This window comes from Rattus norvegicus, chromosome 1, assembly GCF_021556685.1.
Source record: "Rattus norvegicus strain SHRSP/BbbUtx chromosome 1, alternate assembly SHRSP_T2T, whole genome shotgun sequence".
Classification (NCBI taxonomy): Eukaryota; Metazoa; Chordata; class Mammalia; order Rodentia; family Muridae; genus Rattus; species Rattus norvegicus.
The window spans coordinates 221678054-221696937 of record NC_141534.1 but is presented as its reverse complement, the minus strand read 5'-3'; the positions used below and the strand labels follow the sequence as shown (position 1 = coordinate 221696937).

At 42.5% G+C, this 18884-nt stretch overlaps 1 protein-coding gene across 2 annotated transcripts in view; it reads right to left on the bottom strand.

Moving 5' to 3' along the window:
- Osbp (oxysterol binding protein) overlaps nucleotides 1-18884 on the bottom strand; it is a 29831-nt gene that overhangs the window by 8647 nt on the left and 2300 nt on the right. Inside the window, 8 exon segments of one of the 2 annotated variants that reach the window (NM_001108927.2) lie at nucleotides 3289-3409; nucleotides 3653-3898; nucleotides 7966-8097; nucleotides 8280-8334; nucleotides 8769-8871; nucleotides 9107-9305; nucleotides 13170-13420; nucleotides 16180-16388. In NM_001108927.2, coding sequence (NP_001102397.1) covers nucleotides 3289-3409; nucleotides 3653-3898; nucleotides 7966-8097; nucleotides 8280-8334; nucleotides 8769-8871; nucleotides 9107-9305; nucleotides 13170-13420; nucleotides 16180-16375 — 1303 coding nt within the window. In that variant the 5' untranslated portion in view covers nucleotides 16376-16388. 2 annotated transcript variants of the gene reach the window in all.

The window sequence follows — 18884 nt, the reverse complement described above, 5'->3', positions numbered from 1 at the left end:
TTCAAGACATTAGATTAGTAATGACTTTTGGGAAATGATACCAAAAGTATAGGCAACAAGAAAAACAGGACAAAATGGTCTTTTTGAAAATTAAAAAAAAAAAAGGGGGGGGCTGGGGGTTGGGGATTTAGTTCAGTGGTAGAGCGCTTGCCTAGCAAGCGCAAGGCCCTGGGTTCGGTCCCCAGCTCTGAAAAAAAAAATGTACATCAAAGGGCATCTATGGAGTAAAAAGGCAATTCACAGAATGCAAGAAAGTATTTAAAAATCCCATTTTTGATAAAAAGAATTATACACAGACCACATATAAAACTCTCAAAATTCAACAAAACAACTCAATTTAACAACTAGCAAAGGTGGCTAGGTGTGATGGCACACAGTTCTTTTTTCCATTGGATATTTTCTTTAGCTATATTTCAAATATTATCCCCCTTCCCAGTTTCCCCTCTGGCAAACCCCCATCTTATCCCCCAACCCCCTACCTCTATGAGGGTGCTTCCCCACCCACCCACTCCCTCCCACCCCCCAACTCTGGAATTCCCCTGTACTGGGGCATAGAGCCTTCACAGGACCAAGGGCCTCTCCTCCCATTGATGCCAGACAAGGCCATCCTCTGTTACATATGCAGCTGGAGCCATAGGTCTATCCATGTGTACTCTTTGGTTGGTGGTTTAGTCCCTGGGAGCTCTGAGGTATCTGGTCAGTTGATAACCCCCTCAGCTACCTCAGTATGTATATGAATACACTGTAGCACTGTAGCTGTCTTCAGACACACCAGAAGAGGGCACTGGCTCTCATTACAGATGGCTGTAAGCCACCATGTGGTTGCTGGGAAGTGAACTCAGGACACATCTAGAAGAGCAGTCAGTGCTCTTAAACACGGAGCCATTTCTCTAGACCGATGGCATACAATTTTAATCCCAGTACTCAGGTGACAGAAGCAGGCAGATCTCTGATGGTTGGTCCTTGCCAAACAGAGATACATAGTAAGACCATGTCTCAAAGAAACGAAGCAACAAGAACTGTCAAAAGGTCCCTGCATGGTGGTGTGCACCATTGCTCCTGACATCCCAGACATTTCAGTAAGGTCCAGGCCTGTCCTGGCTGATGTTTTGAGATCCAGACTGCCAGAGCTACAAAATCTCAGAACAACAACAACAACAACAACAACAACAACAACAACAACAAAATCCTAAAAACTATTGGCAAAAGACTTACACAGACCTCTCTAAAGTAAATACACAAGTCAGTAAAAAGCAGACGAAAACATGTTCCACACCACTATTAAGTCAAAAAAGCACCCGAGATACACTCGCCAACAATGAGGTGGCTACTATCAATGAATGACTGAATCTACAACAGGGACAGGGGATAACTACAGCTTAAGTACACTGTTAGGAGGGATATAAAATGGTAGTCACACTGTAGAAAACTGTGGAATTTCTCAAAACATTAAAAAGGGAATTACTATGTGACCCGGAGTTCTACTAGTGGTATACACTCTAAAGAAAAGAAAGCAAGAACTCTGAGATTTATACTCGGTTTCACAGAAGATTTTATATGCAATAGTTAAAACATGGAAGCAATCTGTAATCATCAACAGGTAGACATATAAAAAAAAAAAAAAGCTGATGCACGTAATAGGAATAATCAGCTTAAAAAGAGTAATTTTAACACTGAAATCTAAAGAAAAGGACCCCGAACTGACAAATACCTTTAAGTCAAAGATCTGTCAAAATTAGGCAGACAAAACAAATATCAGTGGTTTTCTGCATCTGGAAAAAGGGCAAAATGAGCAGTTACTTTTTAAATGGGTAGAAAGCTTCAGCTGTACAAGACGAAGGATCTTACAGCTGGATGGTTGATAGTGTTCAAATACGTTTATGAATGTAGGAAACAATACTGAACTATACACATAACATGTGTGACATCTATGTGTGCATTTACAGTAAAATATTTGAGGAAAAAATACAGAAGGCCAGAAGACAGCAGAATAACAAGATGTTTAGAATAACAAGAAGATTCAGATGGTAAAAAGACTACTAAAAGCAGAATTCTATATCCAGTAACACTATCCTGAATAAGCAAGAACTCGAGTCATTCCCAGATCAACAAAACTGAAATACTCTGTCTAAGACACTGGGATAGAACACAAGTCAGTAACTTTAATTCACCAGGAAACTAAGAGACCAAGATAGTAACTTTTTTCTCCTATAAAATTTGTAAAGTATCTGCAAAAGTAAACAATATGAAGTTATGTGATGAAGTAAAACAATACAATTTTCAGGGGCTGGAGATATGGCTCAGTGGTTAAATGTTCTTCCAGAGGACCCAAGTTTGATTACTAGCATGCATATCTGCTGGCTCGCAACTGTCTATATAACACCAACTCCAGGGAGTCTGACACCTCTGGTTTTGGTGGGAACTGCACTGAAAACACATGTACACACTCACATACAAATAAAAAATAAATCTTGACAGAGTTTATCTGTGTAACAGTCTTGGCTGTTCTAGAACTCACCTTGTAGACCAAGCTGACCTTGAACTCACAGAGATCCACCTGCCCCTATCTCCATGAGTGCTGGGATTAAAGGCCTGCACCACCACATCCAGGAAAAATGTATATTGATATATACATTTCTGCACACAGACACACACACAGACACACACACACACACACACACACACACACACACACACACACACACACGTGCACAAAAGAAAATCAGTACAGAGTAAGAAACGGCAGCAGCTAAAATTTCTGGCGTGCTTCCAACTCTACACATCAGGGTTCCTATTCCCAGGTTTCATCTTTTTGATCTGATACAAAAATAACTTGTAATCCAATAAAATGAAGTTTCATCTTACCCAGGATTCAGTCATTACATAAATGACACACAATCCATCAGAGGAGAGAGGACCAGAGGAGAGATACTAGCCAAGAAATCTAATCTTGTAATCCTAAATGTTCTACATACAGACAGAACCAGATTACTAAAGTAATGCGGAAACACCATTAAAAAAATTTTTTTAAAGGCATGCTTGAATCTACATTTTAAGGCAGTACTTATTGACAAAAAGTAAATACATTAAAGAAACAAGGAATTATGCCAGATGGGTCTTAAAAGAGTGCCTGGCCCCCTAACTCACTGATAGCTGGGAAGTGAAATAACTGCCCAGTGCTATCTAGTGATATTGGTGCCTGAATTAGAGTTCCCATCTGATGCCTGAACCACTGGCCTCCTCCATCATGTTAGAACACCTGTACTAGAACAAACTTAGTGGCCTTACCAAGGGGCATAATGGAGAGGTATTTGCCTCGAAACTTGCTGGTGATTTTAATTTCCTGACGCAATGTCCAGCCATTTTTGGATTCAGCATGGTGCGCAGCAGCAGGGGGATGATGACTCACCTTTAAGAAATTAGGTGTGAGTTAACCAAGAAGAGTAGAGAAGAGAAAGCTAGAGCCTATTAATTGGAGGTAAACACCCAAGAGTCTCCCTTGATACTTTTACATCCACAACAGCAGGTGAATAACAGGCCTAGTATATTGAACCTTGAAGAAAAAGAAGACAGACTGGGCTGATAAGGAACTGGATTCTCAAAAACTAGCCTGTCGTAAGAGGGAAAAGTGTCTCCAGTTTGGGCTCTTTACCTGCTCACAGAGGGATCGATACCCATTCTCCTCCAGTCGGTCTAGTTCAAATGTCTCCCCAAGGAGAGGGTTGAATGGCTTGCTGGTTCGGAAGACAGTAGTGGAATAGGAGGAAACGGTGAAGGCTGCCACATAGCAGAGCTGTTCTAGAGAGTTCTCACACTTGGCAGCTCGGTCTAACAGCTCATGGTATTCCAGATCTTCAGTAAGGCGCTGAAGCATGGACAAGGGCTCATTAAAGTTTACCTGTAAGAAAGAGAGAAATTGGGGCTGGGGATTTAGCTCAGTGGTAAAGCGCTTGCCTAGGAAGTGCAAGGCCCTGGGTTCGGTCCCCAGCTCCGAAAAAAAGAACCAAAAAAAAAAAAAAAAGAAAGAGAGAAATTTAAAACCTTTCCCCAGACATTGATAGGAGACAGCTGAACCTCTCTGCAGTTGGAGAAGACGCTGAGACACTGAAGTGATATAGCAAATAACCAGGGAGAGAAAAGAAGTTGTGGCTCTCAGATTCTCAGAGAAGGAGTTGTGGTTATGTCAGGTAACCCAGTCACCTATTGGAGATGGAAACCATGCCTCTTCTATGCAGGACTGCAGATCCAACAACAGCCAGAAGTGACCTCATCAGACAGGCACTGAGTGAATGAATTACAAAAGGAATGAAGCAGGTCATGCTCTCACTTTTCAGATTTTACAGCTGACTCACAGCACTTATCACTAGATGACACTGTGTGGAGATGGAGCCAGGGGTTGAAGAGCACTTCTGCTAGGGGAGATGTGTGCCTTTTCATCACAAAAACACTATCTGAGCCCTGTGTGCCAGGGCCTATGTGGCCCACTTGGTAGAGGAGTGAACAACAGACACTGCTCACACTGCTCCTCCTCAAGAAGATAGAAGCTACTTTGAAAGTTTATATAACTTTGCTAATTTAAAATTTGTGGCCAGGCATGGTGCTGCATACCTTGGATCCCAGCACTTGGGAGGTAGAGGCAGGTGGATCCCTGTGAGTTTGAGGCTAGTCTGGTCTATAGAGTGAGTTCCAGAACAGCCAAGACTGTTGAAAAACCAAAAACATAAAAAATGTTCTAAAGCCAGGTATGGTGGCACGTTCCTTTTACCAAGCACTCAGGGATGCAGAAGAAGGTGAATTTCTGTGAGTCTGAGGCCAGCACAGTTTATATAGTAAGTTCCAAAACAGCCAGAGCTACATCAGAGATCCTTGTATCAAAAAAACAGGGGTAGGAACTGTTACTCTGTGAGGATGAGGACCTGAGTTCAAATCCCCACTACCTACTCTACTACCTATATTAAAAGGGCAAGGCATGGCTGCTTATGCTTATAACCCTAGCACTCAGGGGAGGGAGGAAGAGAGAGGCAGAGGTAGAGACTGGCACATCCCAAGAACTCAGCCTAGCTAAAATGGAGAGCTTCAAGCAGAGTGAGAGACCCTGTCTCAAGATGATATATAACAGAGTACCAAGAGAGGTCCTTTTCTGGCCTCTCCATGCATAGTCCCCCACAGCCCACAAAAATAGAAATAATTTTAAAAGAGAGAAAAAGAGGGAGATGGCTCGGTGGTTAACAGCACTTGCTGCTCTACTAGAGGACTTGAGTTCCCTTTGCAGCATCTTCAGTTGTCTTCCAACCTGTAACGCCCACTCTGGCCTCTAGCCATCTGAACTCACATGCACATACCCACACACATATATATAACTAAAATAAAATAAATTGTAGAAAGAGAGAGAATAAATCTGGCAGAAACTTAACATCTTGAGGCACTCGGGAAAGCATGACTCGTGAAAACTAGGATCACACAGATCCTGCCAGAAGACTGCCTAAGAGAGAGCTCTGATCTCTTACTGGTGTCTTACACTGGCAGTGCCCCCAGCTAAATGCCAGCAGGAATATAAGTCTAAGAGTCCCAGCCTACACCAGCTTTCCTGTGATGTAATGCTGCTGGAGAAAATGACTTAATTTATCTGGAGGCAGGTATAGGACTGTGCATTCCTAACGGCGATGCCAATAAGGAATGTGCAATGAAGACACAGGTCACCTAGGCCCAGACACTGTCTCTAAGTAGGGTTTATATTCTGAGACAGTGATGGACTGCCTTTCCAGCCCATCTTCTACTGCTTTCTATAAGGCACCCAATGCTCAAACAAGTGGGCTCTCTAAGTTCCCCAAACACCAGTTATTTGGGGGTTTCTCCAATATATGCTCACCCCCCCTTTTTTGGTCTCTATGTCAACCTTCACTTTATTTTAATTAACTAATTAATTACTACTACTATTACTATCCCATCATATCATCATCATCATCACCATCACTACCACCATCATCATCATGCTGCATTACTGGAGATGGAATGTAGGACCCTAAACATTCCAGACAGGCATCTATTATCTACTATCACTGAGTTACATTTCTACTCTTGGGAATTATTCCTTTTAAAAACTAAACGTTATGCATGTATATAAAAACGACCTAGGGAGGGGGAGGAATTAGGGGGGATGTTTGCCCAGAAACCGGGAAAGGGAATAACATTCGAAATGTAAATAAGAAATACTCAAGTTAATAAAAAAAAATTAAACAAACAAACAAACAAACAAACAAAAAAACAACCTATTTGTTTTCCAAGGCTCAATTAATTAATCCCTCCAGCATTTGTTGAATGACTGCCTGTGCCAGGCAGTGTGCTAAGCATCAAGGACATACAGAGCAACAATTCCTCCCTATGAGAAACAGTCGGTGAACAGAAGCCTGAGTGCCGAGAGGCTGAAGAAGGCATTTTATTTCTGCTTCCAAGTACCTGGCTATGGACACAACACACAGCTCCCACACCCTAAGTCTTAGTCTCTAGCCTTTTCTCTAGGTAGCTATGGTCACATAAGCTGTGGCCACAGAGATTCAAGAGATTAATGGCTTATGCAATTCCCAGGAAATGCCCTTAAAAGGCACAGCCTGCTCTTATTTGCCCATCCTCCAGCTGACTAAAGAGTATCCCTCTGACGGCCCAAGGAGCCACTGCACTACTACGGATTAAGGCTCCTAATCAGAAGTAGACGTTTTACAAAACAAAAGGAAACTCAATCCTGACTCTAGGTTATCAGCCCCAACAATCTACTTTTGGATTTCAAAATGAGGTGAGTGCCACTGTTTTGTTTTTGCTTTTGTTCTTCTGTAATGAGCTACAGAGTAAAATTTAAGCCTTCAGGACCAGGTGGTTTCTGTCACATTATTCAATACTGCTCTGACAAGACAGCAAGCACAAACAGAAATAAATGAAGGAGAATCTATGTCTCCACAAAGCTTTATTTGTGGACATTAACCTCATGAACTATTTCTTTTGCATTCCTCTAGATTTAATAAATCTTAATAAAAACATAAAAATATATTCTTAGCTTATGGCTGCTTTGAAGGCAGCCAAATTTGGCTCAAGGGCCTTAGTTTGCTGACCTCTGGTTCAAATTAAGGTAGCTTGGGATTTCTTTCTATAAACTGAACATCTATCTGTCTAAGAGGCACAATGGCACTACACAGGGCAAATTGGAAACACTCAGTAAATACTTGTGGAATGAATAAGCAAGCAGAACACTGCCAGACACAAACAGTGGACCTTCTTGGAGTTCAGGGATCACTATCTCACCCTGATTAGATATGCTAGAGACTTATTAAAGAGACACTACACCAAAATCCCCCCAACAAAAGGGTTTTACTAGGAAAAAATATACCAAGGGCTGGAGGCCTACCAGGCTGGCATGGAGGTATGCAGCCTGGGCTAGTCTCAAACGCTGGTCATCCCTCCTGGTGCTGGTGTCAACAGGCATGGATTACCTCTCCCAACTACTATACTCTTTCTTTCATTTCAGTTTGGGTAGCTGTGTATCTATGTGGTGAATGAATGTGCACACCGAGGCAGACATCAATCAATGCCACCACTGGTGATGCTGACTTTTTATGTGGGTTCTCAAGCTTCCATGGCAGTGCCTTTACTGACCAAGCCATCTTCCCAGCCCCACTATATACTTCTCAGAAACAGCCTTGATACTGTGTTATCTGTGCATCCCCAATACCTGCCTGCCTGCCTGCCTGCCTGCCTGCCTCTCTGCCACAAGAACTGCAGTGTTACTAAACATTAAGCAGCTAACTCTAGCTGATCTAGAAACATACCAGATCCATAGCCAGAACTAATTGAGTTGACTCAAAGGGATGGTTTATGATTAGCGAGCTAATAAAGACTATGCCTGAACATGTTACAGTATGGCAAGAGTGACGGTGAGTTGGAGAGGATATCAGTCTGGGTAGCTGAGGACCTCACCGGCATTGGGATCTTAGAGAGCTCTTTTCCAATGCAGTTCTTCATGATGCTCCACAAGTTGAGGCTGTAGTTTGGCTTATATGGTATTCTGGTTCTCTTTTCCTTCTTGGTCTCCTCCAGCTGATGCTTGTACTAGAAGCAAAAACAAAGCCATTCAATCAGCCACAAAGAACAAAAAATCTGCTATCTATAACCTACCCTTCCCCCATGCTTAACAAACAACAGGAGTTTTATTTCTCTTAGCACTTCACAGACAAGTCCTTGGGAATCAAAATAAAGTCCCTCGACTCTGACAACTTCCAAATAAGAGTTACCTGTTCATCAAGGCTGATGTCACTGCTGGCTCCACTGATATTGCTACCAGTACGTCTTCGTGGAGGAAAAACAGAGAAGAATTAGAACAAAGACCAGAACTAAAGTTTGGTCCTCACCAGCTCTTTATGAAGCACAATACTAAATATACTGCGCATACTTAGAATGGGTATGAGTTTGGGATCTCTGGAAAATTCAATGTAAGTGCTAACAGTTTTCCCATCTACTTAACACAAAAAGTCCACATCTTCGTGACTATCGCCAGTTCAGAGTGTCATGGGAAAGATCTCATCATGCAAACACACATGTTAACTTTCTCAGAGTCTCATGGGAAAGATCTCATCATGCAAACACACATGTTAATTTTCTCAGAGTCTCATGGGAAAGATCTCATCATGCAAACACACATGTTAACTTTCTCAGAGTGTCATGGGAAAGATCTCATCATGCAAACACATGTTAACTCTCTGCAACAGTCAAGGACAGCTTACTTGTGGCCCAAGTTTTCAGGCATGGTGATAATCTCTGGTGCGTCAAAGAATTCGTTCTCGTCATCTTCATCGCTCATGTCCCCTTTGCCAGAACAGCACTGCTCTACAAAAAGAAAAGCCTCATTTGTTCTCTGTGTTATACTTATAAAGGCCTGCATAGTGGGTTCTTTAAATACTGACCACAAACACAGCAACAATGGCAGGAAGAAGTGGAAAAGGAAAAAGAGATCAACAGCTCCAAATGCATCTATGAGCCACCAATATTGGAGAAATTTTTCTGTCAACTGCTGGAATGTCCTGATCACACCAGAACACTATATAAGAGCTGAGTGTCCTACCTTTACCAGACCCAGTGCTGCCCGGAGTGTTTGCTGGCAGCACTGTGGCTCCCCGGAAGGCTCTCTCCAGGTGATTGTGCTGCTTCGCCAGCTGCTCAAGAGTTTCTTCCAGTCGGATACGCTGGTCCCGTTCATACTGCAGGGACTTCTGCCACTTCTTACTATGCGTCTGGGCTAACATGAGGAAATCTCTGCAGGCCTGAGCAGACAGAGTATTAGTTATGCCACCTCACCTAGTCAGACTCCCCATGACGTCACCTGACTCTGGGAGCATGAGAAGGCATATGACGATTAACTACTTCCTGCTATTCCACAGTATCAGGGACAACCAGCTGTCTGCTGCAATCAAGGTCAGACTTAGGAAAGAGTGAACAGCTTTGTCATAGTTCTCCTACTTTCCTGGTCACGAGGACCAAGCAAATACCAAGTGAGCAGCAAACCCAAGCAAGGCATTTGTGGCAGCAGCACAGAGAGTGGGCATGCGAACTGCACCCAGAGGGCTCCTGGATTAAAGACAAAGGGCATGACAGCAGCTTTCAACAAACCAACGGAATGCAGGTAACCCAAAGCTGAGGACTGAGACCCGGCAGGTGATACTTCTGTACCTACAACACAGCCACACTGAACACATCATTTCTTGGGCACACAGCTTTCTTCCAGCCCTAAGTACTTAGGCACATGCTACTCACTCCGCCTGCACTGCTCTTCCTTCTCCCAACTCTCTAAGGACCCAAGACAAATGACACTTCTGTGGCACCCACTCCCCCAAGCAGCCAGTTGTTTCTTCCATCTCCTTACCAGCTTCAGCATACTTCTACCTAACACATGCACATGACTGAGTTTCTTTCTCTCCAAAGGGATCACAAGCAGTTTTAAAAACACATTTTACAGCTTATTCATATATAGGTCTCCAGCTCCTAATACAGAGCAGGAGCCTCATAAAGTTTGCTTAATAAATAAATGAAGGAAGGAAGGAACCAATCTAAGCTTAAAACTGTATTCCCTGGTACAGAGAAGCTAAAAGGTTCTATTAGAATGTCTGCTCCCATGGTTTCAACAATTGCCTACAGGTCCACCAATGGCTACTAAATCAGTGATTCCAAATTGGACTCTCTGAGATTCAGACCAGAATATCCAAGTGCCTATTCAATGGCTCTAAGTAACTTCAAAATCAGTAGATCTCACGCTTGATTCACCACATTCTCTTACTGCCTCATTTCTTTCTTTGAATTTCTCCGTCCCAAAGTGGTTCTCGAGCCTTTCAAGCTGCCCAAGCCTATGGAATGTCTCTCTTTCAGTGTTCCTTCCTTCTCCACATCCAAATATCAAGTCCTAGTGACTCTCCTTTACTAGTCTGCAGTCTCCTTCCACTCCTCCACAGGAGAAGCAGTTCAGCGCACATCTGGATGGGGCTGGCTGGCCTCCAATCATAGGTCTTTCCTGTTATCTAGTTAGTTACTGAACTCTATGCTTCACATTCTTTGTCTGTGAATGAGCAAAGACTAACAACAGAGACCCCCTTAGAGCATCACTCTCCACACAGAACACTTAGAACACCACATTCAAGAAGGCGGCACTAAGAAAGCCTGCTCTCTTGAGACTGGCCTCTCTTCTACCATCAAGTCCACTCACCTGAATCTGTGCCTCCACTCATCAAGCCTCACCTCTAGCTAGCTCCTTTCTCCAACAGTCTTCAGCAGTTCCCAGACTGAGTGGAGACCAGGTCTACATATGCCTTATCACTACCTCCACCGATTCCTCTCCTTCATTCTCTTTTCATAATACTGATAATAATTAAAATTTGGCAAGAACTACTGGCATGGTGGTACATATCTTTGATCTGAGCACTAGGGAGGCAGAGGCAGGCAGATCTCTGTATTTTGAGGGCCAGCCTGGTCTACATCCCATGTTCTAGAACAATCAGAGCTACACAGAAAAACCCGGTCTCAAAATTTATTAAAAGAAATTATCACGCGGCAGTAGCACAGTCAGGCACTTTGCTGAGCAGTTCAAATATATTACCTAAAGTCTTCCAGCACTACCATGAAGGACCTACTAGTATCAAACCATTTACAGATAAGAAAGAGGTCACAGAATGGGTAGGGTTTCCCTTGGTTATGCAGATAATGAAGGACTTGGTTGGAGTCCACATCTATACTGCCTTCTTCCGAGGCAGACTTCCATTCTCCCTCAGCATTAGTTGAAGCATTAACTTCTTTAACCCTCCTGGTACGTGCTGAACACCTCCACAGCACTGCCTACGTCTACTCTGTCACACATGGAGCTGCTCAGGCTGACTTTGATCTCGTTTCTCCTGCCTAAGTCTCCAGGATGCTGAGATTAACAGGCATGTGTCACCACATCTGGCTTATTTTTAGTATGTACACAACTTTGAAAGCCTTGCTACTATAACAACACAGGGATTAAAAAGTACAGCTCAGGCAACAATGCGACTATGACAGGGACACTGGCAGTGGACGGCTTACCTCTATCAAGTTGTTGAACATTTCAGTGTGTTGTGCTAAGGATCAAACCCAGGGCCTGGAGCATGCTATGCCCACCACTCTACCACAGAACTCCATTCCCCTGAAAGTTTGTCTCTGACTTCCAAGAGATCATCCCTGACATGACCTTGGAGATGTATAATTTCCCAAAGAACAAAGATAGGCAATTTCCAAGAGAAAAGGTTAAAAAAAAGGCTTTGGCTTTATAGAGCAGGAGTGTTTTATTTAGGAAAAAAAAATCATACTAGAATAAGAAAAATAAAAAAGACTATCAGAGAGTTGACAACAATTAGAGGAACTGGGTTTGTTCCCCAGCCCCTATAAGGGTGGCTTGTGGCCACCAGTAAGAATCCCAGGGATCTGATGCCCTTTCCTGGCCTCCATAGGCACATAAGAGGTGGACAGACACACATGTAGTCAAAACACTCATACACACAAAATACAAAGTGTAAAGTCTACATACTTATCATGGGTCACTGGTTTGTGGAATTATCGGGTTTCCTGGTCACTGAACACCCACATTAGCACTGACCTGCTGGTGGCTAACTAACACTAGGAAGTGGCTAACCTTCCTGAAATCCTAAAGGCAAAAAACGAATTTGTCTTCTTTCTGACTGGGGTAATTCAGAGTACTGAAGGTGTTCAACACTTAAAAGTTAAAGTGTTAAAAGTTAAAACAACTACCATAACCTAACAAAGCAACAAAATGAGAAAAAAATTCATCACAGAAAAAGGTCTTTGATGTTCAGGCACCATAGGAACTAAACTACTTCTCACGGTCACTCTCTAAACAAGGGAAATCTGGCACTCATGAGGTAATTTAACCCATTTAATTAGAAGAGGGAGAAGCTCTGCAAAACCGTTTCTCACAGAATACTTGTCTCACTTACAAAATGTCCTTCAGTGTTTTTATGTGAAGGGAGCTAACATAACCCGTTGAGTGAGAATCAGTTAGCAGGAGAGGAAAAACAGCACTGTAAAACCTGGTATTCCTTTCATATACCTAGCAATTTGTCAGTAAAGTCAGCACTGCTCTGTATTTACCCAGTCTCTAGTGCCCACATGGAGTGTTCTAGAATCAAAGGCCCACACTGAACTAACTAGAATTACAAGTTCTGACAGTGCTTGAGCCAGGTCCTGCTCACCATCCGGCATGGGGAATGCCCTAGCAGTGTCGAGTCTGACTCCAAGGAGGAAGCAAGCAAAGAATACAACAGTGCAAAGGACTCAGAGGACAGATTAGGCCAGAAAGACAGAGTAAAGAAGCAAAACCACAAACGAACCCAACTAATAGAACCTCAGATGCCCTGCCACTCGAAGGCTGCACCACTGCACTCCTTACTACAGCCCAGAGGATGAAATGCCCTTCTGATATGTGAGCAGAACACCCCTTCCACCTGGGCAGCTGCTCCAAGGCATGCAATGCACAATGTAAGCACCTGACGGTGAAAGCAAGACCTGGTATATTCGTGTTTTCTCAGTTAGTACAAAGGGGTTGGGAAAGCACTACATTTCCAAGAGGAAGTGTCAAAGAGCCAGAGGGCACCATCTTTACTCACATTGATCATGGCATTGGATGTTATCCTAAAGAGTGTGGCTCGTTCATTGACCTGTTTGATTTTCTCATTGCTCTCAGCAGGCAGCTTCAGAGACTCCAGCTCGCTGAGGGAACGCTGCAGGGCGGTGCCATGTTTAGCTATCAAGTCATTGCACGTGCTCAGGTCCTCCACTTTGCTGGAGAGTGTCCGGAGGGTATTCTGGAGCTCAGTCTTGTCAGTTTGTGAGACAGACTCCTCATCTCCTGATTCATCTGTAGGGATGCCAAGGTTAAGTTCTGCCTCTAGGATCAAGACTAAAAGTTGGAGTCCTGTCTGTCTGTCTGTCTGTCTAGCAAGACTATGCTTTACAATGTGCATTCTGAGCAACTGAGGGCTTGTCCTTCCTGAGGATTCCTCTAAAACAGTGGTTCTCAACCTGTGAGTTATAACCCTTTGGGAATTAAACAACCCTTTTACAGGAGTCACAGATATTTACATTATGACTCATAACAGTAGCAAAATTATAGTTATAAAGTAGCAACAAAAATAACTATGGTTGGGGGTCACTACAGCATGAGAAACTGTATTAAAGGATGGCAGCATTGGGCAGCTTGAAAACCACTGCTCTACAGTGTGGCCCAAGACCTACACTATGCAGACTTGAAGTACATTATAAAGATGCAAAGGATCCGGTCACACTCCTAGACATTTAGATTCAGATGGTGAGAGGCAAGGTCTGGGAACCTGAATTTCTCCTTTAAAATTATATTTACTTATAATTTTATATATATGGGTGGGGGTAGGGGATGTGTGCTACAGGGTACACGTGCATGTCAGAAAATAACCTTTGGAGTCAGTTCTCTTCCTCCACTGTGCAAATCTCAGAAATGGAATTCAGGTCGTCAGGCTGTCAGGCAGCAAGTGCCTGACACTTCACTGGACCAGTCTGTTTTCTTTCTTTTCTTTTTTTTAAAGACTTTATTTATTTTATGTAAGTACACTGTATACTGTTATTGTCTTAAGACACACCAGAAGAGGGCATCAGATCCTATTACAGATGGTTTTGAGCCACCATTTGGTTGCTGGGAATTGAACTCAGGACCTCTGGAAGAGCAGTCAGTGTTCTTAACCCCTGAGCCATCTCTCCAGACCCAGAGTCTGTTTCTAATTGTGACCAAAGTAGTCCTAATGTACACTGAAGTTTAAGATAGAGAGGATATTATGGAAAACTGAATGGCTCTTAGAATTAAGAACATATAACTAGATCTTTCAATTCTTTTTTGAGGCAGCTTCTTATGTAGCTCAGGTTAGCTTTGAACCTCCTATGTAGCCAAGGATGACCCTGAACTCTTGATCCTCTTGCTTCCACTTCCTGAAAGGTATGACCACCATACCTAGTTATGCAGTTCTGGGGAATCAAAGCCTTCATGCACAAGAGGTGAGCACTCTGAACTGCAATGAGCCTTTAAACATTGAAGATTCCAATCTAATCCAAATTAGTATTGCAAATCCACCATTACCTTTGAGGTGGCACGCAGACCCTCTGCAAAATGGGTTGAGAATCGCAGAGTAGCTTCTTCAGATAAAGTTTTTCACTAAAAGCTATTAAAAATTTTCTTCTCCAAGGGAGAGCTAAACTTCATGATGAACTTAATTGACCCTACTCCAAAAGCAAAACAAGAGAGCTCTCAAATCATAAATTGAGTGGGAATCTGGGTTGTACCTCTCACTATCTGCTTTGTATTTAACAGTTTGCCACTGCAGACCGTCTTCCCAGCAATGTCACTCCTTTGTGAGTTAATATCAGCACTTAAACAAAAGGAACAAGAAAGACCTGTCCTCTCTGCTGGACAGAGGTAGGGCCAAGGTCAAAACATAACCTGTCACTACAAACTGACAAAGCAATGAAGTTTCCTTCATGGCTTAACAGGTATTAGGCACTAAGCTAAGCAACAAGCAAACTCAAGCTGACACCTCAGTTTGCTGCCAGTGTGCAAGCTCAGTGTGATTATTAATATCTTGAGGGCAAATCCTATTGTTCTCTTTAGGGGAAAAAAAACAATTTTTTTAAAAAAAGATTTTTTTTTTTTTTTACTGTTTTAAACTGTGTTTGTGCCTATGCCCTTATGGGTCAAAGGTGGGCAGATCCTCCTGGAGTTAAACTCACAGATGTTGATGAGCTTCCTGACATGAATGCTGAGAACTGAAATCTCATCCTCCGCAAGAACAGGGTTCTTGCAGCCTGATAAGACTGTTTTTTAGGTCATCTATCATGACTGTTACAACTTTATTAGCGGATATGAAGCTATCAGAGGCTGAGCCTAAAATTCCAGCACTTGAGAGATGGAGGCAGAAGGATCAGAAGTTCAAGGTCAACTTAAACTACAGACAAGAGTGAGTTTGAGGCCAGCCTGGGACATGACTGTCAAAAAAAAAAAAAAAAAAAAATCAAGAGAAGAGAAATTGGCATAGATTCAAATTATGGGTTGTAAGATTCCTAATAACGAGCTAGAGCTAAAGTAACTATGTCTCAAATATTTAAGAAAGTTAACTGACATTACAAATAAAAGCACAGGCTAGGCACTAGTCATAGTGGAGAATGCCTTTAGTCCTAGTACTCAGGAAGCATGGGGTTCCAGGCCATCAAGGCTACTAGTAAGACTCTGAATCAAAAACTTTAAAACAAAAATTGTTAAGCATAAGTGGTATGCCATATCTTTAGGATCAGGGGTTTTCAACTTCGGCCAGCTGGTTCTTTGTTGGAGGGTGGACATGCTATTCTGTACCTCACAGGGCATTGAACTTCTAGTCTCTATATGCCAGTAACACCCTAGCTTCTTTTAACTAAATATATCTCCAGACAATATCAAATGTCGTGTGTGTATCTGCAGGTCTGAGCTCAGTTTAGAATCACTACTCAAGAGAAATAGCATACAAGAAGCTTGGAACAGCTAATGCATAGAACATAATCAAAACACACACTGTAGTTGTAAAAGGTTGTTTCCCAGGCCAGTGTTCCTTTGCTCCATACCTGACTCAGCCAGCATCTTCACAGCCTTGGCCTTGGCCAGTTCTAGGGCTGTCACCCAGCGCTGACGCTCCACTTCCGAGCTGGCCTTCAAGTGGTAGGTCTGAGCACCGCCATTGGAAATGATGAAGTTGCAAGAGTCTTCCACAGTGATGTTGGCTGTGGCAAGGTTGATGGTGCCTCGGCAGGTGTGCCTCATCTCTGCCTTGGACCTGCCACAGCAAGACAAAAAGGCTAAACAGAAGGTAACAGACCACACATCTGCCCTGCTCTGCTTTTAGCCTCTTTTCATAACTCTGGCTTCGAAGTTAAGTAGTCTTAGGAAACAAATTCTTGTTTTATTTCCTCAAACAACTCTTGGAGATTTAAGCAGTGGGAAATTGCTTTTGGAGCTTGTAAGCATTATTTGCGAGTTGGAGTTTATTGTCCAACTGTTCCTCTTACCATTAGCTTTTAAGAACACAGTCTTTACTGAGCTAGAATCGCATAAAATATGAATTCAGAAGTTAATTAAATACAACCGACTGAGTTCTGGAGGGTGGAAAGGTGGATGCAATCATGGCATCACTACCACAATCCAAGTGTGGAACAGCCCCTAGCTCTCCTCAGGCCCATTTGCAGTCGCAAACTACGTTTTACTTAGCAAGTTATAAAACACTTTATAACCTTGTGCAACAAAAATTTTTGACACTCTCATTCTCTAAGAATAGCTCCATTTTTTATACACTGGCCACCCCCTCACTGTAAATCAGCCCAAATGGGAACGGGCATGCCATGCTTAGGATTACACTGCAGAAATGTATAAAAGGGGGGCTGGGGATTTAGCTCAGTGGTAGAGCGCTTACCTAGGAAGCACAAGGCCCTGGGTTCACGGTCCCCAGCTCCGAAAAAAAGAACCAAAAAAAAAAAAAAAAAAAGAAAAAAGAAAAAGAAATGTATAAAAGGCAAACTGACCTGATTAGACTATTAAATATTGGTTATGGCTCAAACGCGAGAAATAAGAATAACTACAATAAAGAATAAAAATGAAAGAATCACCAGGCATTTTAATCTTTTGGAAAGTGCAGTTTCCTAAATTCCAGGTTTTTATTGGTGGGAACTACTAAGCCATCCTATTAATAGCCAGGAAAGACTCAGCAGGTCTGTACTCAAGAGTGCTGGGTGTAAAAATTCCCCCAATCTCTACTGACAGTACTATTAATAGACTAACTTCTGAACTTTACACTACTTGGTGACAACAAGCTATGAAGCACTGAACATAAAATACCCAAATTCACATTAAACATCAAAATCCCAGAACTACTGAGCACACAGAGAAAACTGCCCATTTCTTCCTAGCGCTGGTTATTATGTCACACGTTCAAACTTCAGTTTTCCCTGTCCAACTCAGAACATAAAGAGGTCAAAGTCCTCTGCCACAGTACAAAGCAGTAGAGCCAAGCAGCCAAACACACCTGGCACATCCAGAATTCCTACATGCCAGAAATGGCACACACCCTTCCTAGACACTAAGATTTAATATGTTTGAGAACGTCTGTTTACTGCCCCTTAAGAAGACAGATTCGCTGTTGTTTACTTTATCATGTGTTAACAATTTTTTCTACTTCTCAAATGTACTAGTGAGCAATAAGAGATCACAGGGTGGGGGTGAGGGTCTCAAAGGACTGGCCATTTTCCATGCCCTGCACCTGCCACACTGTAATGTGAATCCCTGCTTTTTCTATTCTTACCTCCCCCCACCCCCACCCCAAGTTTCGGTTACATTATGAATAATGCAGGCTGAATTACAGACTCACAGCTGAAGGCCAGCTTACCCTTAGTACTTGGGCCTTCTATCACAGACCTCCTTATTGACACTTTCCACTAACTGCCTCCTAGGATCTCCTCTGGCTCCACCATCTTCTTGCACCAAAGAAGTTTTTCAGATAATATAAAGTCTATAGGTGGTTAACAGACACTAAGAAACCCTCAGAGGAGGAAGGGAGGCTTGACCACAGAGCTCTTAGGCAAACATACCTATGGTTATGTTTAGAACAGAGATAGGAAAGAGTCTGCATTGAAGTTCTTCAGTCATTACAGTATTACATGGTTATTTTCTGGCTAGAAAGTTCTTGCCTCAAAAGGCCAGATGAAATAGTAATTTAATCTCTAGAACCTAGAAGGAAAACCTACTATAGCCTGCCATGGGTGTTTTTGAGAGATATGGGATTCTGTATAAGAGAGTAAGTTATGGGGCATCTATGTAAATAAACATAAGATAAAAAGGTTTGCTCATGACTGTTCTATGTCATCAGAGGATGGAGTCTATGAAGGAAACATGTATTTTGAAAATGGCATACATCAGAGACTGTAGGTTTTAGACATATGACATTCAGAGGAGGAATAATAACATAGCTAAGTAATTCTAGGAAGAAGATGGGGATCACAAGGTACCCTACTAAGAATAAACTGCCAATGCAGTAGAAAGGATGTACTTCACTGAAATTCTGGGGCTGGTGGGGTAATGAACAGATTGATAAACTAGGCCCTGTTGATTGGTTGGCTTGTGAATGGGACCATCCTTCTTGGCAACAGCAGGCTAATGGCATATTTTGCTATGTTTTTGGAAGGTGTTTTTTTCTCAGCTACTGTGAGAAAAAAGGTAAAAGCAGCAACAAATATGAAGAAATAGCAACAGGTTAAGTTATTAATATCCTAGGTCAACACTG